General features: G+C 42.2%; 1 protein-coding gene across 3 annotated transcripts in view; it reads left to right on the forward strand.

Moving 5' to 3' along the window:
- The window catches only part of PDS5A (PDS5 cohesin associated factor A), a 4,482,835-nt gene that overhangs the window by 3,600,719 nt on the left and 855,542 nt on the right, over positions 1-26,574 (forward strand). For all 3 annotated transcript variants that reach the window (XM_044062931.1, XM_044062930.1, XM_044062932.1), the window contains exon 29: positions 20,951-21,013. In XM_044062931.1, the coding sequence (XP_043918866.1) occupies positions 20,951-21,013 (63 nt within the window). The remainder of the gene's footprint in view (positions 1-20,950; positions 21,014-26,574) is intronic.

Below are 26,574 nucleotides of genomic sequence, written 5' to 3' on the forward strand. Positions count from 1 at the left end.
CGATTCCAGAAAGCGGCTTCGTACCTTCCTTAAGCTACCACAACACAGGCCTTTAGCTATCCCTCCAGTGCTTGATGTTCTGGATGATGTGTACTCAGATTCGTGTGCTTCTCCAGATTGTCTCCCTCCTGCTCCTGTCAAGCTGGACAGATACTACAGGGTTCCTGAAACCCATAAACATTTCTTTAAGGCCCATGCTGTTGATCTTGAAACAATTTCCCAGGGGCCCAAGGGGGTCACTACATCCACGGCCAAGAATCCCTTGCCCTCAGACAGGGAAGCTAGGTCCCTGGAGAGGTGGGGCAAAAAAGTTTATACTTCTACCACACTGTCTATGAGAGCCCTCAATTGCCTTTTTCATATGTTTCAGTATCAGGATTTCTTGATGGATGACTTGCAGAAAAAGTTAGCCTCTCCTGAGCCTTTAGATAGGAAGGCCTTGCAGGATGTGGTTCACAACTCACAGCAGGTTAGTAACCATTTCCTTCAGTGTGGATATGATGCATTGGAAGCTTCATGTAGGGCAGCTATGACAGGGGCCGTCATACGTAGACATGCATGGTTAAAAGAACAGCCATTACCAGATCATGTTAAAGCAAAGCTTCTAGATGCTCCTCTGGAAAAGCACAAGCTATTTGGTACTAATGCTCAGGATGTGTTGAAGTCAATTGAGGAAAAGGCTAAATCAGTGCAAACAGTCAAGGATTTCCTCCAGGTTCAGCCTCTTAGGTTCAGCAGGAATTGGCCTTCTAAGAATTGGTCCTTTCCGGACACAGACAAATTTCAAAGGGGAAAAAACAGGCGTGGCCGAGGAAGAGGGCAATACAGAGGCTCCTACCGGGGACACCAATGGCAACCGACTAATCAGAGAGGTGGCGCAGGAACTTCCCCTGCCCCACAGGGACAATCACAATGACTTGCCTTTGACACCGCCGACCAAGGCTCAGACAGAAGCACCTTTAGGCGGAAAATTATCCTTATTTTCAAAAAACTGGCACATTTTAACAAAGGACAAATGGATTCTGGACATAATAGACCAAGGCTACAGGTTTCACTTCCATACATTACCAACAAGACAAGGCATGCCAATCCTGCCACAAAATCAAAGGGCAGAGGCATTCGAACAAATTTCAAAGCTGAAACAAATCAAAGCAATAGAAAAGGTTCCTCCTCAGGAACAAGGACAGGGATTTTACTCTAGACTGTTCCTTGTTCCAAGAAAAGAAAAGCAATGGAGACCTATACTGGACTTGTCCGCTCTAAACACTTTTCTCATTGTACCAAAATTCAAAATGCTGATGTTACAGCAACTTCTTCCCATGCTGGGCAAGGGGTCTTGGCTGGTTACTCTGGACCTCAAGGAGGCATACCTGCATGTCCCAATCAGACACAGTTGCAGAAGATACCTCAGATTTCTTGCAGGGTCAGAGCATTATCAATTCTCAGCATTGCCCTTTGGCTTATCTACTGCGCCCAGAGTATTCACGAAATGCCTGGCATCAGTAATTGCACATTGCAGACTCCAGGGGATACAAATATACCCTTACATGGACGACTGCCTTGTACAAGCGGACAGCAAGCAAGCCTTGACAAAAAACTTGAATTATGTCATTCACTTACTACAGGCTTTGGGATACACAGTCAACTTACAAAAATCAAAACTACTGCCATCCCAACAAATAACTTTTCTCGGAGCCAAACTAGACATAGAATCGCAAATGGCTTACCTCACAATGGCTTACCTCACAGAAGAGAAGCAAGAACAACTACCAATTTACTTCAAAAGCCTAGCAAAGCTCACCCAGATGACTGCAAGGAAAATCCTGCAGGCCCTGGGTTTCATGGCATCTTGCATTTTACTGATTCCACTGGTAAGACTACACATGAGAAAACTACAATGGTACCTAAAAAGTTTATGGTCTCAACACAGCCACAACTTAGAAGCATTTATCCCACTCATCCCATGTCTACAAAGGGAATTTTTATGGTGGGCCCAAGCAAGCCAGTTAAACAAAGGTATGCCTTTCAACAAGCCTCAAACAAGCTAAACCATTACAACAGACGCCTCAGACAATGGATGGGGGGTGCACATGGAGGGCAGATGTATTCAAGGGCAATGGACACCCCAGGAAGTACATCTGCACATCAATCAAAAAGAGATGTTAGCAGTAATGCATGCAATCGAGGCTTTCGGAAAATATCTTCAGCAAGGCCACCTACTAATAAGAACAGACAACACCACTGTTATGTGGTACATAAACAAGCAGGGAGGTACTCATTCTTACCCCCTTTGCAGACTAACAATGACTCTTTGGGAAAAATCCCTGAAATTGAACATACAGCTACAGTCCCAGTTTGTTCCGGGCAGGGACAATGTTCTAGCGGACAGTCTAAGCAGAAACATCCTGGATCCACACGAATGGATGTTGCATCCAGACATTTTTGCACAAATAACTTCTGCATGGGGGAGGCCGGACGTAGACCTCTTTGCCTCCCACCTCAATCATCATCTGAAAAAGTTCTGCTCGAGGTCACATCATCCACAAGCCTGGAAAATAGATGCTCTCTCATTCAGCTGGAACTGTCTAAAAGTCTATGCATTCCCACCTCTACCATTGATGACCAAGGTGCTACTGAAGATCAAAGCAGAGCAACCGAAAGGCATCTTAATAGCGCCAGATTGGCCAAGACAGCACTGATATCCACTACTAAGGAGTATAACTTGCACCAAACCGTGGACCCTGCCTCTATGGTCTCCACTCTTGACTCAGCACAATTACAGGACGGTTCATCCAAACCTGCAAACTCTGCGCCTGACAGCTTGGAGGGTCCCATGATGTCTCCGCATATCTCTTTCTCCAAGGAAGTTCAACAGATATTATTGGAAGCACGCAGACCTTCCACCAGAAAAGCTTATTCGGCCAAATGGAAGAGATTCAGCATCTGGAATACCAACAAGGGACAGGATGCATCAGTAATAAACATTCCACAGATATTGGAATACTTGGCAGAGATGCTGCATAATGGACTTTCATATTCTTCCATAAAAATACATGCTTCAGCAATTTCAGCAAGATACAACACCGATCCTCCTGTGTTCTCACATCCTTTGCGGAGACAGTTTCTAAGAGGAGTAAAGAATATCAAGCCTCCCAGAAAACCACCAGTGCCTGCATGGGACCTCAATTTCGTGTTGGAAAAATTAACTCTTCCTCCCTTTGAGCCAGCAGCATCTGCAGAATTACAATTTCTCTCCTGGAAAACAGTTTTCCTGTTGGCAATAACTTCAGCAAGGAGAGTTTCGGAGATACAGGCCCTCATGGCAGTTCCTCTATTCCTCATTTTTCATCAGGACAGGGTTTCTTTAAGGACCAATCCTTCTTTTATGCCAAAAGTGATCTCCAGTGTGTCTCTAAGTTAAGCAATTCACCTGCCTACTTTCTTCCCCAATCCTCAAAATAAGGGGGAAAAACTGCTGCACACTTTGGACATTCACAGACAACTGCGCTTCTACTTGGACAGAACAAAGGCCAACAGAAAGTCTGACCAACTATTTGTAGCTTACGTTCCTGGGGTACAAGGAAAAGCAATTTCCAAATAAACAATTTCAAAATGGATTGGACATTGCATCAGATTTTGTTATTCCTACCATGGAAAGGGTGTGCCAGCCAATGTCAGACCACACTCCACCAGAGCTACAGCCACCTCCACAGCCTTTCTAAGAGGGGTGGCTACAAAGGACATTCTAAAGGCTGCTACATGGAGCTCCGTGCATACATTTTCCAAGCACTACAACCTCCCGTTATATTCCAGATCCCGAGCAGGCTTCGCTTCAGCAGTCCTGCAGGGCATTTTAGTTTCACCATCCTTATCTTAGAGCCTACCACCCCCAGCTTGGCTATGGTATTCAACCCATATGTAAGGACTGCAGTTGCATTCTTGAAGGACATAGTACAGTTTTGTACCTACCATAAATGTAGATGTCCGATAGATATGCAACTGCAATCAGGTTTTCCCACCCTCCTTCCCCTCTGTGCATTGGGTCCACTTTCCTCCTTTTTTACTTAGCTGGGGATATCTGTTATGGTGTATCTGTTTATTGCTATTGTGTATGTCTGGAAGTTTTTTATTCCAGTTCTAATTTTAGCCTTCGTTGGAGGGCACCTGGCATCTGGGGCAAGAAACACTGAGGAAGATGGCGTCGGCTGATACTTTTATACCCCTGCCGCTCTGACGTCAGGGAGGAGGCGACATCAGCCGACGTCGGACCCAGACTTTGGAATCCGGCCGACCGAGGGCTGCCTGAGGCAGGACAACCCATATGTAAGGACTGCAGTTGCATATCTATCGGACGTCTACATTTATGGTAGGTACAAAACTGTACTTTCTAGAGAATAGAGAGTATACTTGAATAATTAGGCTGAGAGCTAATATGAAACCAGGACTGAATAATGCACTGACTATTAAGCCAATACTAGTTAAAAAACGGAAAGTAATAAGATGAGAAATGGTTTTATGGATTTTCTATATATTTTTATACATAGAAACAGTTTTAAAATAATTTAATGATTATTGTAATTATTTTTATGTTTATAGGCTGGCTGTTATCATGTGACTGTTTAATTGACTATTTAAGGTTTTAGAATGTAGTATAGGTATTCTAACACTGATGAAGGATTTGTAATCCGAAAGCTTTGTTGTTTTATTGAAGTATCTGGCGTATGTCTGGAGTTGTATTTATTGGATTCGGACATAAAATATTTAACAGTTGAGAAACCAAGAACACCAGTAATCTTTGGAATACCAAAGATTCATAAAAATGTGTACACCCCCCCCCCCCTTTAGGCCGATAGTAGCAGCCCAAGGTTCTAAAACTGAACCAATAGCAGCATATATAGATAAATTGGCAAGTTTAGTGGTAAGTGAGGGACAACATATACTCAAAGACTCATGGCACTGTTTGGAATTAAGACAAATAAATACTGAGCTTGGATTTTTGTTTCCTAACTGTGGACATGGTCAACTTGATGTCCTTCAAGAATGCAACTGCAGTCCTGACATATGGGTTGTCCTGCCTCAGGCAGCCCTTCGGTCGGCCGGATTCCAAAGTCTGGGTCCGGCGTCGGCTGATGTCGCCTCTTCCCCTACGTCAGAGCGGCCGGGGTATAAAAGCATCAGCAGACACCATCTTCTCCAGTCTTTCTTGCCGCACGGTGCCCGAAGCAGAAGCAGTTCGCAAGTGCCGGTTGGCCAGCTCCTGTGTTTTCGGATACCGAAGTCATCAAAAAGCTCATTACCCCGTTGGGGAACCTTTTCTTGCCTCAGCCGATGTCAGATAAAACTGTAAAAGTTAATAATTGCTTGTCTTGTGGTAAACAAATACCTCATAAGGACTTCCATTCTTATTGCCTCGGCCCAGACCACAACGTCTCGCCCTGTGCTGTCTGTGCTTGCTTCAATAAGTGCACACGTAGGCGCCGGGCAGAATTTGCTGTAGACTTTTTTGGGGAAAATTACTCCTATATCATGCCGTCGGAACTACCGACATCACATATTTCCAAAAAACGGAAGGGCCGGGACCGACATTCGCGGCCCTCGACTTACACCGACTCCACGCTAAAGCCTACCGCGAGTGCATCGGTCTCTTCGGAGGCGGTAATTCAACTGCTCCAGGCTGACGACACCACTTTACCGCACACTTCGGTCCAGGAGGCTTCCCCGGTGCCAGTTGTTTTTCCTCCTGAAACCGAAGCCCAAGATTTGCCTGACACCATACCGGTGGCAAAGTTACTGCAGCACGTGGGGCAGCTAGGCCTCCTGTGCCTATGTCCATCAAGGCCTACACACGTGCTAAGGCTGCCAGCCTGGCTAAGTCTCACCCTCCTAAATCTTTTTCACAGGGTCCCACTTCAGATTAACAGATCATGACTTTAGCTGCAGATCTAATTTCTTTAATCAGGGGCTCTCAAGCTCATCCAGACAGAGGTTCTCAGCCGCCTTCAGACAAAAGGCCTAGGGTTGAGCAGGCAGATACCCTTTCTTCAGATGAAGCTTCTGATGAGTCAGGCCTTTCAGATTCCCAGGAAGAAACATTCCCGGCCTACGAGGATTCTGATGCTGATGAATCCATTCCCTCTGCCTCTCCTCCTGAGGATATTTCTTTCGGGGAAATTCTCCACTCCATGAGAGAGCATTTTCAGTGGCAGGGCCAGGATTTCTCCGACTCCAGGAAAAGGCTTCGGACTTTCCTTAAGTTACCCCAGCACAGATATTACAGTGTTCCTAAAACTCATAAACATCTCTTTAAGGCCCACTCTGTTGATCTAGAAACTATTTCTCAGGGGCCCAAAGGAGTGGCCACTTCCACGGCCAAAAATCCTTTGCCCGCAGACAGGGAATCTAGGTCCCTGGAGAGGTGGGGTAAAAAAGTTTATACCTCAACCACCCTTGCCATGAGGGCACTTAACTGTCTTTTTCATATGTTTCAGTATCAGGATTTCTTGATGGATGATTTGCAGAAAAAGTTAGCCTCTCCTGAGCCTTTAGATAGAAAGGCCTTGCAGGATTTGGTTCATAAACCTCAGCAGGTTAGCATTCATTTTCTTCAGTGTGGTTATGATGCATTGGAAGCTTCATGTAGGACAGCTATGACAGGGGCCGTCATACGTAGACATGCTTGGTTGAAAGAACAGGCATTGCCAGATCATGTTACAGTAAAGCTTCTAGATGCACCTCTGGAAAAACACAAGCTATTTGGTAATAATGAACAGGGTGTGTTGAAATCCATTGAGGAAAAGGCTAAATCAGTACAAACAGTCAAAGATTTCCTACAGGTTCAGCCACCAAGGTTCAGCAGGAATTGGCCTTCGAAAAATTGGTCCTTTCCAGACTCTGACAAGTGCCAAAGGGGAAAAAACAGGCGTGCTCGAGGTAGAGGGCAGTACCGAGGCTCCTACAGGGACCGCCAATGGCAACCTACTAATCAGAGAAGTGACGCATGGACTTCTACTACCCCACAGGGACAATCACAATGACTTGCCTTTGACACCGCCGACCAAGGCTCAAAGAGAAGCACCTTTAGGCGGAAAATTATCTTTATTTTCAAAAAACTGGCACGTTTTTACAAAGGACAAATGGATTTTGGACATAATTGACAAAGGTTACAGGTTCCACTTCCATACCTTACCAACAAGACAAGGCATGCCAAACCTGCCACAAAATCAAAGGGCAGAGGCACTCATACAAGTTTCAAAGCCGCTACAAATCAAAGCAATAGAAAAGGTTCCTCCTCAGGAACAAGGCCAGGGATTCTACTCAAGACTGTTCCTTGTTCCAAGAAAAGAAAAGCAATGGAGACTTATACTGGACTTGTCCACTCTAAACACTTTTCTCATTGTGCCAAAATTCAAAATGCTGACGTTACAGCAACTTCTTCCCATGCTGGGCAAGGAGTCTTGGCTGGTTACTCTGGACCTCAAGGAGGCATACCTGCATGTCCCAATCGGACACAGCTGCAGAAGATACCTCAGATTTCTTGCAGGGTCAGAGCATTATCAATTCTCAGCATTGCCTTTTGGCATATCTACTGCGCCCAGAGTATTCACGAAATGCCTGGCATCAGTAATTGCACATTGCAGACTTCAGGGGATACAAATATACCCTTACCTGGACGACTGCCTTATACAAACGGACAGCAAGCAAGCCTTGATAAGACACTTGGACTATGTCATTCACTTACTACAGGCTTTGGGATACACAGTCAACATTCAAAAATCAAGGCTACTGCCATCCCAACAAATAATTTTTCTAGGAGCCAAACTGGACACAAAACTCACAAATGGCTTTCCTCACAGAAGAAAAACAAGAACAATTACCAGATTACTTCAAAAGCCTAGCAAAGCACACCCAGATGACTGCAAGGAAAATCCTGCAGGCCCTGGGTTTCATGGCATCTCGCATTCTTCTGATCCCACAGGCAAGACTGCACATGAGAAAACTACAATGGTACCCAAAAAGTTTATGGTCTCAACACAGCCACAACTTAGAAGCAATTTTTCCACTCATTCCATGTCTACAAAAGGAATTTTTGTGGTGGGCACAAGCAAGCCAGCTAAACAAAGGCATGTCTTTCAACAAACCTCAAGCAAGCCAAACCATTACAACAGACGCCTCAGATCATGGTGGGGGGCGCACATGGGGGGGCAGATGCATTCAAGGCCAATGGTCACCCAGGGAATTGCATCAGCGCATCAATCAAAAAGAGATGTTGGCAGTGATTTATGCGATCGAGGCCTTCGGAAAATTTCTTCAGCAAGGTCATCTGCTAATAGACAGACAACACCACTGTTATGTGGTACATAAACAAACAGGGAGACACCCATTCTTACCCCCTCTGCAGACTAACAATGACTCTTTGGGAAAAGTCCCTGAAACTGAACATACAGTTGCAATCCCAGTTTGTTCCAGGCAAGGACAATATTCTGGCGGACACTCTAAGCAGAAATATTATGGACCCGCACGAATGGATGTTGCATCCAGACAATTTTTCACAAATAGCTCATGCATGGGGAAGGCCGGACATAGATCTCTTTGCCTCACACCTCAATCATCATCTGAAGAAATTCTGCTCAAGGACACACCATCCACAAGCCTGGAGAATAGATGCTCTCTCCTTCAGCTGGAATTCTCTAACAATCTATGCATTCCCACCTCTACCATTAATGACCAAGGTGTTACTGAAGATCAAAGCAGAACAACCGAAAGGCATTTTGATAGCTCCAGACTGGCCAAGACAGCACTGGTATCCATTACTAAGGAGCATAACTCGCACCAAGCCGTGGTCCCTGCCTCAATGGCCTCTGCTTATAACTCAGCACAGTTACAGGACTGTTCATCCCAACCTGCAAACATTGCAACTGACAGCTTGGAGGGTTCCATGACTTCTCCCCATATCTTTCTCTCCAAAAAAATTCAAGAGATCTTACTGGAAGCACGCAGACCTTCCACCAGAAAAACTTACTCAGCCAAATGGAAGAGATACAACATCTGGAATGACAACAAGGGTCAGGATGCATCAGTAATGAGCATCCCACAGATACTAGAATACTTGGCAGAAATGCTTCACAATGGCCTTTCATATTCTTCCATAAAAATACACGCTTCAGCAATTTCAGCAAAATACAATTGTGATCCACCTGTGTTTTCACATCCTTTGCTAAGACAGTTTCTAAGAGGGATAAAGAATATCAAACCTCCAAGAAAACCACCAGTGCCTGCATGGGACCTCAACTTCGTCTTGGAAAAATTAACTCTTCCTCCTTTTGAGCCAGCAGCATCTTCAGAATTGCAATTTCTCTCCTGGAAAACAGTTTTCCTGTTGGCAATTACTTCAGCAAGAAGAGTCTCGGAGATACAAGCCCTCATGGCAGTACCTCCATTTCTCATTTTCCATCAGGACAGAGTCTCTTTAAGAACCAATCCTTCATTCATGCCAAAAGTGATATCCAGGGTTTCTCTAAATCAAGCATACACAGACAATTGCGCCACTACTTAGACAGAACAAAGGCCAACAGAAAGTCTGACCAACTGTTTGTGGCTTACACTGCTGGAGCACAAGGAAAGTCAATTTCCAAACAAACAATTTCAAAATGGATTGGAAACTACATTAGATTCTGCTACTCTTTCCATGGAAAAGGTGTGCCAGCCAATATCAGGCCACACTCCACCAGAGCTACAGCCACCTCCACAGCCTTTCTAAGAGGGGTGGCTACAAAGGTCATTCTAGAAGCTGCTACATGGAGCTCCGTGCATACATTTTCCAAACATTACACCCTGCCTTTATATTCCAGATCCCGAGCAGGCTTTGCTTCTGCAGTCCTGCAGGGCATTTTAGCTACACCATCCTTATCTTACATCCTACCACCTCCAGCTTGGCTATGGTATTCAACCCATATGTCAGGACTGCAGTTGCATTCTTGAAGGACATAACACAGTTTTGTACCTACCATAAATGTAGATGTCCGATAGATATGCAACTGCAGTCAGGTTTTCCCTCCCTCCTACCCCTCTATAGTTCTCTTTTTTGGGTCCACTCCCCCTTTTTCTAATTAGCTGGGGATATCTGTTATGGTGCATCTGTTTATTACTGTTGTGCATGTCTGGATTTCTTATCCATTCTCTAAATTTAGCCTTCCTTGGAGGGCACCTGGCATCTGGGGCAAGAAACACTGAAGAAGATGGCGTCTGCTGATGCTTTTATACCCCGGCCGCTCTGACGTAGGGGAAGAGGCGACATCAGCCGACGCCAGACCCAGACTTTGGAATCCGGCCGACCGAAGGGCTGCCTGAGGCAGGACAACCCATATGTCAGGACTGCAGTTGCATATCTATCGGACATCTACATTTATGGTAGGTACAAAACTGTGCTTTCTCAGTAATCCACCACAATGAATGGTTAGAATTCTTCAGGGAAAGTTTGATGCATAGCAAATCAGTAGATCAGTCCAAGGTCAATTTATTAGTTTGACTCATGGGAGTGGTCTTGACTAACAACGTTATGATTTTTGAAGGTGAATTTTGTCATCAGGAAGCAGGAGTGGCTGTGGGGGCCAAATGTGCCCCTAGCTTTGCGAATCTGGTTCTCCTAGAATGGGGGAGAAAATATGTTTTTCCTCTGCCTTTATGGCCAGTGTATTGTTGTATGTGAGGTTTCTGGATGACTTACTAATTTTATGGTGAGGAGAGGAACATGTGATGAACAATTTTGTAAAATACATCAACGACGCAACATTTTTCCTTGAGTTCACATATAAATGGCACTGTGATAAGATAACATTTTTTTATATTAAGTTGATTAAGGACATTGCTGGGGGCACCTTGGCCAGTAATATCCACAGAAGGAAACGTATTCCAATATGTTACTGCACTATAACAGTTGCCACCCCCTCCATCAGACGAAGGGTATAGTAAAAGGCCAGATGGTTAGGTTATCTAGCCTCAGTAGTGACGAAACACTTAAAAAAAAAGAGATCTATACATTAATTGGAATGTTCCAAAACAGAGGTTACCCCTTAAGTCTTTTGCTGAAAGTGAAGAGAGAAGTTATGCTTAAAAGCTGTACTATTAAGCCTATTTTAAAAGCAGGCCTAAACACTAATAGAACCGACACGGCCAAGCAAGACACCAATGTTCTGGTATTATAGTACAATACAGAAACCTCAAACTTGGTATCAAATGTTAATAATATATGGGAAACTCACTTTGACAATGAAATAAAGGAAACGTTGGGGCATAAACTTAAGGTTGTGTACAGTAGAGGGTGTAATATAAAGAGTATTCTTGAAAGTGTCAACAGAAGACAAGGCAAGCACAGGTCATTGATGTATAAATGTGGTATTTGCAAGACCTGTAAAAATATAAATGATGGCACGAATGTCTTTATAGAAAGTTTTGAACCTACTATAGGATGCCCGGGCAGGTGCAATTGCAATACCACTATGGTGGTTTATTTAGCTATATACTTATGCCCTGGTTTCTATGTAGGCAAGGCCAAAAGAAGGCTACGGGATTGCATTACTGAGCACCTTAGAGACATTAAAGATAAAAAAAATGAACAATGCTTTATATGTTCGCACTCTAGAATGTCCCAATTATAAGAGATTTTTATTCTTTGTCATTGACAGAGTACAGAGTGACTCTAGGGGTGGGGAATGCTGATTTAGAATTAGAAACCAGAGAAACTAAATGGAAACTGAGATTAAATGCTTGTTGCAAGCCAGGTTTAAATTAATTATTGTTCAATAGCTCCCTTTTTGAAGCAAAGGGCAGCAGAGGTTTAATTTTAAGTGTACTGTGAAAACACTTATCTGATTGCAACTAACAGATCAACTATGTTTTTAATTTTTTAGTTTTTTTAACTATGTTTTATACTATTATGTTCATTATTAGTATTAACACTAATATTTTTATCTTGAATTTACTGATTATTGTGGTTTACAGCATGTTATTCTGTATATTACATATTCAGGGGAAGTATGCCTTTAAGTTTAGTTAGGGTAATTTCATTAATGCAAACAAAATCATTAATAATTGCTTAATTAATTAAGAGTATATAAAGGAAGTTGCATCATAACTGAGTGACTATGATGAAGCCAATTCATGTTTCTTGGCGGAAGAGCTTAGTTGGTTTTACTTTGACAGTATTTAATGTTAAATAAACTTGTGTTTCACACAAATACTGCCTTGGTGGCTCACTATTTTTTTATTACTGTTTACAAGTCTTGTGTACGAGTCAGGCATACTTTTATCAACCAAAGGAAAAGTTGTGGACAATAATAAAGAATTAAAGAAATTTATCTGGGAGGGAAAGAGGGAAGAGTCAAGTGGGATAAATTGATCCTTCCAATAGAGCAAGGTAATTTAGGTTTACCTGATTTGAAGGGATATTTTAGAGCTATACAATTAAGGCTCATGTACATAAAACAAGCATAAGTTTATAATTCAGAGTGGAAAGGGGTAATGACAAAGCAAGGGGGAAGTTCAAGAAATATAGAGTGGGATTTTGGATGTGGCTCCTTAAGAAAAATAATCATATATAATAATATATGCATAAGTAGAAGTAGGTGTTCTAAGAACTAAGCCAATACAGGAATGGAGAAAGGAAAATTTTCCAGTAAGGATAACTACAAGTAGGGATATAGAAAATATGCAAGAAGGGGATGGAATTTATTGGAGAAACCTGGCAAAGGAACCAAGATTTTAGGAGGAAATAACTCAAGCAGGAAGGGTAAGAGTGGGATGAGGCCAAGAAGACATTTGGATTGCATGCTAGAGACTACTTACCAGGGATTGATCTCAGCGTACAGGCAGAGAGAAAGGGACAGGGGAATTTTAAGCGGAAGATATGCTCTGGTAGAGTTTTTAGAACAGAACAGAATCAGCTGTTGAAAATGGATAAATCAGTTGGGCATATAAGATACTGCATGGTAACTGTAAGAATCGATCAAAGTAAGATAGAAAAGATTGGGAGGAGCGACTGGAAGAGCAATTTACAAGAAAATAATGAGAAGACATATGTATGTTTTCCAAGTATGCAACCAAGTCCGGAAGGTTTAGGAATTTTGTTTGGAAGTGTTTGCATAGGTATTTTTATATCACAAACAGACTTCAAAGAAGATGTTCTTCATCTCACATTGCTGCAGTCCTTACACTTGGGTAGTCCGCTGTCCTCGGTCGGCCCGAATATCAAAGTATTAGGCTGACGTCGGTCAAGGCGCTTAAGACTGATATCAGGACGTCAGGGTACAAATGCGCATGACCGACGTCATATCCTCAGTCTTTTTTGCCGCATGGTCCGATGCAGAAGCAGCGTTGCAAGTGCCGTTCGGCGTTCTGAAATTTTTCAAATTCGGAGTTTCAGACAGAGTCAAAGTTGGCTAAGTACCCCGTTGGGGAATATTTTAGTTTTTTCTTGCCTCAGTGGTTTACCGGATGTCAGAAAAAGTGAATAACTGTATTTCTTGTGGGAAACAGATACCGCATAGGGACTATCATTCTTTGTGTATTCCTTGTTTGGGGCCTGAGCACGACGTTGTTGGGTGTCGCTTTTGTGCTAGGTTCAATAAGCGCACTATTAAGCGAAGATTAGATTGTGCCAGGTTGGTCTTCGGGAAGCGGTGCAATTATAATATGCCGTCGGATGCTCCGACGCCCGCTTCAAGAAGCGCAAAGACAAAGCAGCTAAGCCCAGGCAAGAAGAGTCGTCCGTGCGGACGCCGGTTCTTTAGAGCGTCAGTGGAACCGGTGGTTCCCGGAGGCTTCTCTGGAGTCCCAGGGGAGACTTTGATATTGCAGGATGTGGCCTCTCAGGAGGCAGGTCAGGCTGAAGGGGCTTCTCAGGTTACTGTACTCCCTCCCTTCCTAGGGTGGTTAGGCCCTCTCCTTCTGTTTCCAAGGCTTCTCCCAGAGGCAGGCCAGGTTTAGCTTCTGTTGGTGTCACTCCTAGTTCTTCAGGATCTGTGCCCAAGAAGCACATGCTTAAAATGGCAGAAGATTTAATTACTTTGATTAGAGGTTCTTTGCCCCTCCTGATAAGAGGCCTAGGGTGGAACCAGAGTTGGGGAGTTTTGAGCAGGCTTCGATGTTTCAGAGTCTTCGGCTGAAGACTTGCAGGAGTATTCTCCTTATTCTGATTCTGATGTGGATGATTCTACTCCTTCTGCTTCTCCTCCAGAGGATTTTTCTTTTTCAGAGACTCTTCATTCCATGAGGGAACATTTTAAGTGGGAAGGTCAGGACTTCTCTGATTCCAGGAAAAGGCTTAGGGAATTTTTGCTTTTACCCCAGCATAGGCCTTTGGCTATACCACCTGTTCTGGATGTTGTGGAAGATGTGTTTGCTGAGGCTTCACTTAATCCTGATTCTTTGCCTCCTGCTACTGTTAAACCGGATAGATATTACAGGGTGCCTGAGGCTCATAAATATCTTTATAAGAGTCCTAGGGCGGACCCAGAAACTGTTAGTCAGGGACCTAAGGGTGTCAAGGCCTCTGTTGTGAAAAATCCGGTTCCTCCAGATAAAGAGGCCAGAGCTTTGGATAGATGGGGTAAGAAAGTCTATACTTCTTCCACCTTAGCTATGAGGGCATTGAATTGCCAGTTTCACATGTTGAAATATCAAAACTATCTTCTTTCTCAATTGAAGTCTAAGGTAGATGCTCTGGCGGAAGGCATTGAGTGTAAAGAATTACAAGATTTGGTACATGTCTCTGAACAGGTGGGTAAGCATTCTTTACAATGTGGTTTTGATGCTGTACAGGCCTCGTCTAGGGTGGCTGCCACTGGGTCAGTTCTTCGCAGGCATGCCTGGCTGAGGGATCAGAATTTATCTGACCATGTTAAGACAAGGATTTTGGATGCTCCTTTACAGTCTGATGTGTTGTTTGGTTCACCTGTGGAGTCAGTCTTGAAGAAAATGGAAGACAAGGCTAAGTCTATGCAGGCTGTTAAAGATTTTTTGCAAGTTCAGCCTCCGAAGTTTAGTAGGAATTGGCCTGCTAAGGGGTGGACGTACCCTTCTTATGATTCACAGTCTAGGGGTAGATCTAGACGTGGTAGGGGCAGAGCTCAGAGCTCCTTCAGACCTAGAACAGGGAGTTCACCTGCACAATCTTCGGGTGAGGGCAGGGGCCAGTCCTTTCGTAAACAGGCCCAATGACCCTCCTTTTCAGCTGCCAGATCCTTCTTGCCTGGCAGCACCTTTGGGAGGAAGGTTAGCACTCTTCAAGGAAAATTGGAGTTTGATTACCCAAGACAGATGGGTATTGGATATCATACACCAAGGTTACAAGTTTTATTTCCATACCTTGCCTCCTTTCAAAGGCATGCCGGACGTTCCTCCTCAGCAAAGACTAGAGGCTCACAAACAAATTTCTCTGCTGCTTCAAATAGGGGCCATACAACCGGTCCCTCTGCCAGAAGTGGGCCTAGGATTTTATTCTCGCCTGTTCCTAGTACCAAAGAAGGGGAACACGTGGAGACCAATTTTGGATTTATCTATCCTCAACACTTATCTGGACATTCCCAAGTTCAAAATGTTGACGTTACAACAGCTTTTACCTCTGCTGGGCAAAGATCACTGGATGGTGACTCTGGATCTCAAGGAGGCTTACCTTCATGTTCCTATCAGGCTAAGTTGCAGGAAGTATCTGCGTTTTCGGGCTGGGACTTCTCATTATCAGTTCTCTGCATTGCCCTTTGGCTTATCTACTGCGCCCAGAGTGTTCACAAAGGTTCTGGCTCCAGTGATAGCTTTCTTCAGGCTAAGAGGAATACAGATCTATCCTTATTTGGACGATTGCCTGATTCTGGCCCAAGGAAAGGACGAACTTCTTCATCATTTACAATATGTGATAGCAGTGCTAAGATGCCTGGGGTATTCTGTGAACGAAATAAAGTCCAGTCTAGTACCCTCTCAGGACATGTGCTTTCTGGGTGTGAGACTGAATACAGCATCCCAGATGGCCTTTTTGACCCCGGACAAACAAAATAATCTTTCTCTGTACTTCCATCAATTGTCTCATCAGTCCAGGCTGACTGCAAGGACAGTCCTTCAAGCCTTGGGGTTCATGGCATCTTGTATTCTGGTGCTTCCCAATGCCAAACTGCATATGAGGAAGCTACAATGGTATCTCAAAAATGTATGGACACAGCACTGCCAAGATATGGACACTGTCATTCAGATAATACCTTGCATTCAAAAGGAATTTTTGTGGTGGGCTCAGGAATGTCACCTAAACAAGGGACTCTCTGTGACCCGGCCAGAGGCGAGTCAGATTCTAACGACAGATGCCTCAGACAAAGCTTGGGGAGCTCATCTAAATGGAAAGTGGGTACAAGACACTTGGCCTGCCAGACTTCAACATCTACATATCAACTTGAAGGAGATGTTAGCAGTCCAATTTGCATTAATAGCTTTCAAGGATTTACTTCTTCCAGGGCAGGTGTTGGTTCTAACAGACAACACAACTGTCATGTGGTACATCAACAAGCAAGGGGGAACACATTCTTATCCTCTATGCAGACAAGCAATGATTTTGTGTGAGACTGCTCTCAGTTTACAGCTAAATCTTCAGGCAAGGTTTCTGCCGGGAGCACAGAACTCCTTAGCAGATGTGTTGAGCAGACAAATTATGGATCCCCACGAGTGGAAATTGGATCCTCATGTATTTCAGAAATTGACAGTGTTATGGGGAACTCCAGACATAGATCTGTTCGCTTCTCCTCTAAATTACCAGCTGCCAAAGTTTTGCACAAAAAGGTTTCATCCCACAGCTTGGAAAGTGGATGCTCTTTCATTCAATTGGAGCAATCTTCATGTGTATGCCTTTCCACCTCTGCCTCTCCTCCCAAAGGTACTCCTGAAGGTCAGACAGGACAAGCCACAGATGATTTTAATAGCTCCAGATTGGCCTCGACAGCACTGGTACCCATTACTGAGAAGTCTGGTGCAGGAGCCTCCATGGCCTTTGCCTTCGATTCCACACCTGCTGTCTCAGGAGAACAGTCATTTACTCAATGTCAAACTTCACTCTCTTCACCTAACAGCCTGACATATTCTGTTTTAAACCCTGGAGGGTCTCAGCTTCCACAGCAAGTTTTGAATGTTATTTTGGAGGCCAGAAGGCCTAGTACAAGGAAAGTGTACGCAGATAAATGGAAGAGATTTTTATTTTGGAGTACAGCAAAGGAATTTGATGTTTCTAAGCCTAATTTAAGTGTGGCTCTTCAATATCTTACTGAGTTACTGGACAAAGGTTTGTCCTTCTCTTCTATTAAGGTTCATGCTGCAGCAATTTCTGCTCACTATGACTGTGACCCACCATTGTTTTCTCATCCTTTGTTTAAGCAATTCCTTAGAGGGGCAAAGAATATAAGACCCGCACGTAGAGCTCCTACTTCTGCTTGGGATCTCAATTTTGTGTTGGAGAAACTCACTCTACAACCTTTTGAGCCTGCAGCTGCTGCCGAGTTGAAATATTTATCATGGAAGACTGCTTTTTTGTTGGCCATTACCTCTGCGAGAAGGGTTTCTGAATTACAGGCCCTTATGGCGGTTGAGCCTTTCTTAATTTTCCATAAGGATAGGGTATCTTTACGTACTAATCCTTCCTTTATGCCTAAAGTGGTTTCTAGTGTGGCTTTAAACCAAACTATTCATTTGCCTACTTTTTATGCAAACCCCCAAAATAAAGGGGAACAGATTTTGCACACTTTGGATATACACAGGCAGTTGCGATATTATTTGAGCAGAACTAAAGGGTTCAGGCAGTCTCAGCAGTTATTTGTTTCATTTGCTTTGGGTTCTCAGGGCAAGCCTGTGTCAAAACAAACTATTTCTAAGTGGATTGGGTTTTGTATTGCTTTCTGTTATTCCCATCATGGTAAGGAGATTCCAGCTGGGATTAGGCCTCATTCCACTAGGGCTACTGCCACTTCTACAGCTTTTTAAGGGGTGGCAACTAAAGATATTTTGGAGGCAGCTACTTGGAGTTCAGTGCATACTTTCTCTAAGCATTACCACCTTCCACTTTACTCTAAATCTAGGGCTGGTTTTGCCACTGCAATTTTACAGGGCATTTTGGCAGCTCCTACTGCTTTATAGTTTTGCCATCCTCCCTTACCTCTGCTTTGGGATTCTACCCAAGTGTAAGGACTGCAGCAATGTGAGATGAAGAACATAGTACAGTTTTGTACCTACCATAAATGTAGATGTTCAAGATCCACATTGCTGCAGTCCAATACTCCCTCCTTCCCCTCTGTAGTTAGAGGCGGTTGTGTGGTTTGGGTTGTGAATATTGTATATATTGTACATATGATTAGTGCAAGGGTGGTTGGTTGTTTTTTGCTGTCTTTTGGTTTTGACCTTTCTTTTTAGGGTCTTCTGACATCTGGGGCAAGAAAAGACTGAGGATATGACGTCGGTCATGCGCATTTGTACCCTGACGTCCTGATGTCAGTCTTAAGCGCCTTGACCGACGTCAGCCTAATACTTTGATATTCGGGCCGACCGAGGACAGCGGACTACCCAAGTGTAAGGACTGCAGCAATGTGGATCTTCGAACATCTACATTTATGGTAGGTACAAAACTGTACTTTTTCCTCAGGTATACAGCAAACGTTGGAGGTGTAATGGAGAAGAAAGTGATAACTGGGTATCCATGTTTTGGGAGTGTAATGAGTTGGCAGATTTTAAAAATTCCCTGCAGAGTACTCTCAGAAATATTGGACAAGGAAATGGCTGTAAGAAAGAAAAATTATTCTTTTGCGTTGGGATATAGGATCTGAATTACCTAGACATATTAAGACCTTATTAAGTTTAATTCTGTTCGCTGCCAAAAAAAAAAAAAATACTAGAAAATGGAAAACAAAGTCTACACCAACTGTATTTGAGGAACTGAATACTGTAAAAGAGGTAAAAGAACTGGAAAAAGAATCTTTAGAAAATGGAAGGAGCAAATTACACAGAAGTAAATGAAAATTGTGGGAACAATAGATGCATAATAGTGTTTAAGTAGAGAAGTGAGGTTTCAGAGAAGGCAGAAATTCTGCAAGTTTTTGTAATGTTGGAATGACGACAGCAGCAAAGAAAATATATATGATGTATATTGTATTTAAATGGAAAATGTTAAAATGGTTTGTTTTCTTGTCTGTTAATGTATGTTTGCCTGTATGTTAAGTGATAATTTAATAAAGGTGTTAAAAAAGAAGTATTCTGTGATCCACTAAACGGATGTGGTCTTCTTGAGTTGCAGGCTGAATAATCTCTCATTGACAACTTTTTTCCCCTCAAGAGAAAGTTGTGTCCCTGTCTAGTTACTTCTGCTCCCCTGGGTTCAACTTCAGCAAGATAAATCCTAAGAACTCCGTGCTCTTTATCAGTCTACACATGAGAAAGATCCAGTGGTAACTGATGTTCCTTTGGTCTCAACACTGTCACCTAATGGACATCCAGATCCCTCTTGCCCTTCCTGAAGAAGAGTTGCTATTGTGGGTTTCTCAGTCCAACTCAGTCCAAGACTACCCTTCTGTCCTCCCATTCCCACCCAAAACATCTGCACAGATGCATCAGATGTGGTTTGGGGTGAATGGATGGGCCCTGCTGTGCAAAGTTTAGGGCCAGTGGACACCCAAAGCGGTTTGGGAGTACATCATTGTTCAGAGATTTAAAGCTGTTATCCAAGCACTTCAGATGTTTTCACTACTTTGTTAAACAGGTCCCCTCAGGATTTTCACAGCCAACACCATGGTCATGTGGGGCGTCAACAAATGAGGGAAACCAAGTTGTACCGGCTCTGCAGGCTAGCTCTGATGACACAGGACCATTCAGTAAAAGAAAATCTGTCCCTATAGGCCGTTTACATCCCATCAGCAGACAGTGTTCTTGCAGACTCACAAAACAGGTCGTGGATGTTGAATAGGAACGTCTTCTGGACATAAGGAATCCCTCAGACAGACAGACCTGTTTGTCTCCTCTGAAAACAGACAGCTCAAGCTGTTTTGTTCAAGGAACCCCTGTCCTCCATCTACCCCATTCTTGAAGTGTTTTAAGTGTGATTCAGACATTAGTCAAAAATTAAAAATTGAACCTTATGAAAACCAGGCAAGCAATTTAAGCCTATTTTGCTTTCATTTATCTTTAACTGGATAGTACTAGCTCAGGATTTAATATCTAATGTGAGCACATTTTGAAATAAGTTAAAATTTTGGAAATGTAAGAAGGACTTGTTTGTCTGCTTGGCTTGAATAATGGTATATTTTCTTATATGGTTTACAGTTGTAATATGTTAGGAAGGATACTCTTGATGTTTGTCAAGTGTTTAACTCTCATATCAGGAAAACTACAAATGAGATAATGTCATGTAATGCTTGCAAAAAAGTTTTAAGTGCTGATGTGGCATAGTTCATTGTGAAACACATCCTCATCTTAGCAGTACATGTTGATAAGTTTTTTTTTTAATTTAAAGTACTTCTGTGTGGTCGGTTAATATATTTTTTTATTCATTAGCAGTACACGGTGTCATATTGTTTGAAATATATCTGTAATCTGCATGCTTTTATCCCTTATGATCTTGTCTGCTTGGGCCACCACTAAAAACTAGTCTAGCCCAGTGGACAATCCTCTTACCAAATGTAAAATAAGTTTACAAATATCTTACAAACCTTACCGTTTTCCTCTTAGTGGCCTCTGGTAGAATTGCTAAAGCTTTTGACATGACTGCTGCCTAGCTCAGTTACAAAGTTCAATCTGGAAAGTCTGACAAAATGATATTTTAAAATTTGCTGTCCTATAACGTTGCAAAATTAATTTGTTTATGGTTTTTAAGTTTACTTGAGATGTATGTTGAAAATTGCTATGTAGTCACTGCTCAGTAACTCACATTTTTTTTTCTTAGGATGTCATTAATGACAAAGCATACATTTCAGATGAGACTCGAATTTTGCTTTTGACAGGAAAGGTACAGTATTAATTTTACTAATCAATTGGTTATTGATATGTGAGACAGTGAGAGATTGAGGAGCAGCTGTTTAATTTACACCTGTTAACTTTCTGTTTTAACTATGAAACGTAATCAGTCTGACTGCTACCAAGTAGGTAACATTTTTTTCCAAACATCTTTATTAAATTTTGACATATGACAAAGGCAATTTTGCATTTATATAAATGAAAAACATACAAAATATCACTTCAGTTGCAAACAGTTTACATCACAGACACCTTTGAAACAACTGTAGTTGTAAACATGATACATCATTTGTAAACCCATCCAGTCATTGTCAGTTAAGCATTATATAGCTCATTCAAATCCTGCCTCTTAAGGAAAACTCTACCCGAGAACTAAAAAAAAAACGTTTTTTTTTTTCACTCTCTTTGTTCCCTGACCTATTTTAACACCTCAAATCACTCTTACGTGTTTTGTTTGGAATTTTAGCCTGTTTTCCACAACATGGCTACCAATGGGGCTTGATGTATCAATGTGATCTTGTTCTTCCTCAACCCTTTCTCTTTCCTATAATGCTTTGTATGACTCATGCCAAGATGTAAGGAAGTAATTTTGAATTCCCATGCCTTTGACATATAATGATATTTTTAAGGGTCACTTTTATTTTCTTTACTTTCTGTAAAAGGACTGCTGCTTTTCTCTCTAATCACTCTCATTTATGTTTGGCTCAGACCTTGTTTTACACTTTACTTAGAAGTTATCCAGCTACAGCCAGAAAAGTAACTAAATTGCAGACCTTTGTTCAGGGTATACTTGGCACATTTCATAATTGGAGGAGCTACTACATCCAGTATTGTCCCTTACTGGAATCTGGTGAACAATTACACCATATTATTTATATAAAAGAGTAATTGTACCAAAAAGTCAACCAGATTATATGAAATTCTTGTCTGAATTTTGTTTGCTTGTTAGCCCAATGGGGAATGTGGGATTGCCCTAGTGGCTGCTATACATCCTTGACCAGTGCCTGAAGATTCTTAGATTAAGATTTATAATTAGTCTGCCAAAGGCTGCACACTGATTTTTCATTTGAATTGAAGTAAGGTAAGGTGTTTAAATTGTACATTGTGGTTATAAGTACAGTTAAGCATATATTGACTCCATAAAATATCCTGACTTGTGGCTAAAGTCTTTTTACCTTAACCACTCACAAACACAGTCTGAGTAAAATTAGTATGATGTTGACAGAGCAGAAGTCGATCTCCAGATTCTTGACAAAGCAAGGCAAGGCTGTTCTTAGGGATTTCGGGTATTTTTGTATTTAAAATAATGGCTCTTTACCGCTTTGATCAAGCATCTGCTCATAATAGTAAGAGATCAGCTACTCCAAACTCGCTTCCTTCTGGGAATTACAATAAATTCCAACAAATCTCAGTTGCAGCCATCTCAAACACTGGAATTCATAGGGGTACATTTCAAAACATTTTCTGCAACAGCTTGACTTCCACTAACCAGAATACAAACATTGAAATTCCACATCGCAAAAATTATTCACAACACCACAATTTCATCCTTGTTAATTCTTCAATCATTGGGGTCATTGTCAGCAGCCATAATTCAAGTCCCCCTGGCAAGATGACATATGAGAATTCTTTAGTAAATGTTAGCATCCCAGTGGTCAATTCTTTATCAGCGGATGTCAGTCCAGGTGAGGATCGCACAGGCATGCAAATAATACTTTTGGTGGTGAATAAGGTCAAATAAACTTTTACAAGGCTGTCTGTTCATTCTCCCTCAACAGAAGGCCATAGTGACCACTGATGCATCCTAGATTGGATGGGGGGTTCTTCCTGGGGAAAACAGTCCAAGGCACTTGATCCCCAAAGAAGCCAATTTGCATATAAATTTCCTGGAGGTGAGAGTAGTGCTTTTAGCATTGCCAGCCTTTCAGGTGCTCTACCTCTAAGGACAGTTGTGGTCCAAACAGACAATATGTCAGTAGTTTGGTACATCAACAGACAAGAAAGAACCTTCTTGTGTCGAGAAGCACTCGAGTGTAGCAATGGGCAATCTCATCCATCTGTTTTGTGATAGCAACACACATTCCAGGGAAGTCCCAACGTAATAGCAGACAAATTGAGCAGGTCTATTCTGCTACCTCACGAGTAGTCTCTCAACAATTAAGTGACAGTAGCGATTTTTCGTCAGTGGGGACAACCTTCCTGCTATATTTTTGCTTCTCCCCTTAACAAGTGCAGCAGCTTTTTTGCCTAATCCCCCAGTGAGGGGGAGGGGGTCACCGAGGGGGTCTCTGCTCCATGACTGGCCCTCCAGTCTTCTCTATACTTATCCACCAACTCCATTGATTCCCAAGTTTCTACAGAAAGCTGCAAAGTCGAAGAGCAAAGTCATCCTCATTGCACCTAACTGGCCTCAACAGATTTGGTTCCCCTTCCTTTGATTTCATCTTCTTTACCCACTTTGGATTCTGGATATAATTCCATACCTACTGTCTCACCCTACAGACAAGATTCATCTGGATATTTCAAACCTCATGCTAACAGCGTGGTTTCTCCACCTCCGTTAATAACCAGACAACCTGTGCTCTCGTCTCCTGTCCGTCATATACTTTTGTTTTCCCATAAAGCTCATGCTAGGAAAATCTACAAGAGTAAATGGAGAGGGTTTGTTTGTTGGGTGCATCAAAAACATATTGATCCATTTTCAGCCCTTACACAAAGTACCCTAAAATTTTTAGAATTTTTTAATGCGGGAGCTAACTCCTCTGCCATTAAAGTTTAATTGGCAGCAGTCTATAGCTTTCATGTAGGAGTTGACAGTTCTCTAGCACCTAATGTGCAAGACTTTCCTAAGAGGTACTATTTTACTTGAACCACCTTATAAAGACCCTATTCCTGCATGAGATTTGAATCTTCTTTTGCAGGCCTTAATCCATTCCCCCTTCAAACCAGCAGGGAAATGTGATCTTAAATTTCTGACCTGGAAACAACATTTTTAGTGGGCATTACCTCTGCTAGGAGAATTTCAGAACTTCAAGCATTATCCTGTAAACATCCTTACTTCATTTCCCGTAAGGGGATAGGGTGATGTTAAGAACCAACCCTTCCTTCCAAGGTGTTGTCAGAATTCAATATCAGTCGGTCTAATGACTTGCCCATTTTCTTCCCAAAATTGCTGGTCATAGATGGTTGTGTTACTACTAACAGAACAAAAGAGATTAGAGAAAATCATCAGTTATTTATATCCTTTGCAGATAACAAATTAGGCAAATCTATTACAAAGGTAACATTGGCAAAGTGGATTACTGACTGCATAATCTTTGTCTATAATATATAGGGCATTTTATTGCCAAAACATTTAAGAGCTCATTCTACTAGATCTATGGCAATATCTTCAGTATTTGTATCTAGTCATTCCATGGATGATATATGCACAGCCGCTACTTGGACTAATCCTCATTCTTTTGTTAGCCATTACCAATTTGATCTGGTCTCAAGGGAAGAGCACCCTTTGGTTCAGCTGTGCTCAGGAACATCCTTCCTTAGAGTCCACCCAGGATATTTGGTAACTGGGGACTCTGTCCCAGTGATCGAGGAATGAATGAAAATTGACTTCATCGGATAAAGAAGTTATGTACTTACTTTTAACGTTCCATCTGTGTTGTCCATTTTCATTCTTCCTCAACGCCCCAGCTGTCAGCCCCCAACCTTTGTCATCATGGACTTCTGGAAGAGCAAGATGTTTTAAAGACAACACAGTGTCTTGCATGGGCCTCCAAATATTGTTTCTTAGGAACATTATTCTATTTATTACTTCTGTCATCTAGCAAACAAGATCTGAGTTATTTTAGGGGTTGGTGCATTATGGATAGGGAGGAGCTTGAGAGTTTCAGTTGGCCATGAGCTATGGTAATGGCCGAGTCAGATCCAAACCTAGTGGTTGAGGAAGAATGAAAATGCACAACAGTGATGGAATGTTATGGTAAGTACATAACTTCTTTTTTTTATCCTCTTGTATTTTATATCTTGAAAAAACCCTTGAAACTGTCTAAAATGTTTCACAGTGCTGACGTATCTATCCATTTATGGAATACAGTGTCATCTACAAATAAGGCTAATTTTTCTTGCATACCTTACCAATTATGCCATTGAATTTGTGAGTCCCTTATTTTTGTACCAGTAGCTGTAAGTACAAGGCAAAATAGCAAAGGAGAAAGATGGCAACCCCTGTGGTTCCTCTTTTCAAATCCATATCCTCACAGAGGAGTCTTCCCATCTTGATTCTTGTCTATGACCATTTATATTTCTTCCTAAATAAATGCATTCATTATTCTATCAGGAAATGCAAATGCTGCCATTGCCCTACTCATAAAATCCCAGCTATCTATCAAATGCTTTCCTGACCCACCAGCAGTAATGGAGTCTTTCCACCACACACACAAGAAAAAGCCAGTGAAGTTCCAAAAAGACAATTTTAATAAAATGCAAGTCTCACACACAAGAAACTGCTCTAGCGCCTCGGCTTTAACAAGCCTTTTACAGAGTATAACACACGTGTAAAACATCTCCCTTTAAATAATTAATTACATCAATTAACATTTTCAGATTCTTTAAAGATGCATCTCTGCAGGAAACATTTCCAGTTACACTCTTGATTAAGTCCTGTAGAGCTCAAAGTATTAAATTTTAAAATAAATACCGATTCCTTCTTTCTCAACTGCTTTTGTATATCAATTATTTTCAAATCATCCTTAAAAACCTTTTCCAACTCCTTTGCCTGTAGCCCCCCAGGATCCCCTCCATAGTTTTCTAAAAAGTGCATAGCAACTGGACTATATTCACTGCCTTTTCTGATGTCATGCATATGCTCTTTTAACCTTGTTGCTAAACTTCTCTTGCTTTCTCCTATGTAATATTTATTACATGGACATCTCATAGATGTTCATCGTGTTTCACTGTTGCAGTCATCACTGTAGGGTTCTTCCTGCCGGCAGACAGCCCTCGGTCGGCCAAAATCCCAAAGTCTGGGTCCAGCGTCGGCTGTGAACTCATCCTCCCCGACATCCTAGGGCATTTATAAGCCTAGCCAGAGTGTATTTGGCTTCCGCCTCCCTATTAGATTAGCCTACTGTGCCTCTGTAAAGTAGGTCACAGAAGGTACTCTTTTAAGATTAGTTTACTGTGCCTCTGTCTAGCAGGGACACAGAAGAGATCCCAGGGGTGAATTTGCGATTTCCCATCCACGCGTCCAGATTTCGCTTGAAGAGGGTCAGCGAGGGGCTATGTCTAACATGAATTGGGATTCTATTCCAGAGTGAGGGGAGCCAGGCTGTAAATTATTCCTTCACTTGCACAATTATAAGTGCCTGTTTCTTGATATTTCTTACCATTTATATATAAAAAAACTTTTTCTTAGAAATGGACATATACTGCATTTCCCATAGGGAAAAGTTCCCTGTTGGCTTACTTCCTTATAGCTGCTGCTATTAGGTAACTTGAATGCTCCATGCACCAAAAACCCTTAAATTTCTTCCCTTAGTATATGAAATTTTTATT

The sequence above is a fragment of the Protopterus annectens genome, chromosome 2.part1, assembly GCF_019279795.1.
Source record: "Protopterus annectens isolate FY-2018-M chromosome 2.part1, PAN1.0, whole genome shotgun sequence".
NCBI classification, from domain to species: domain Eukaryota; kingdom Metazoa; phylum Chordata; order Ceratodontiformes; family Protopteridae; genus Protopterus; species Protopterus annectens.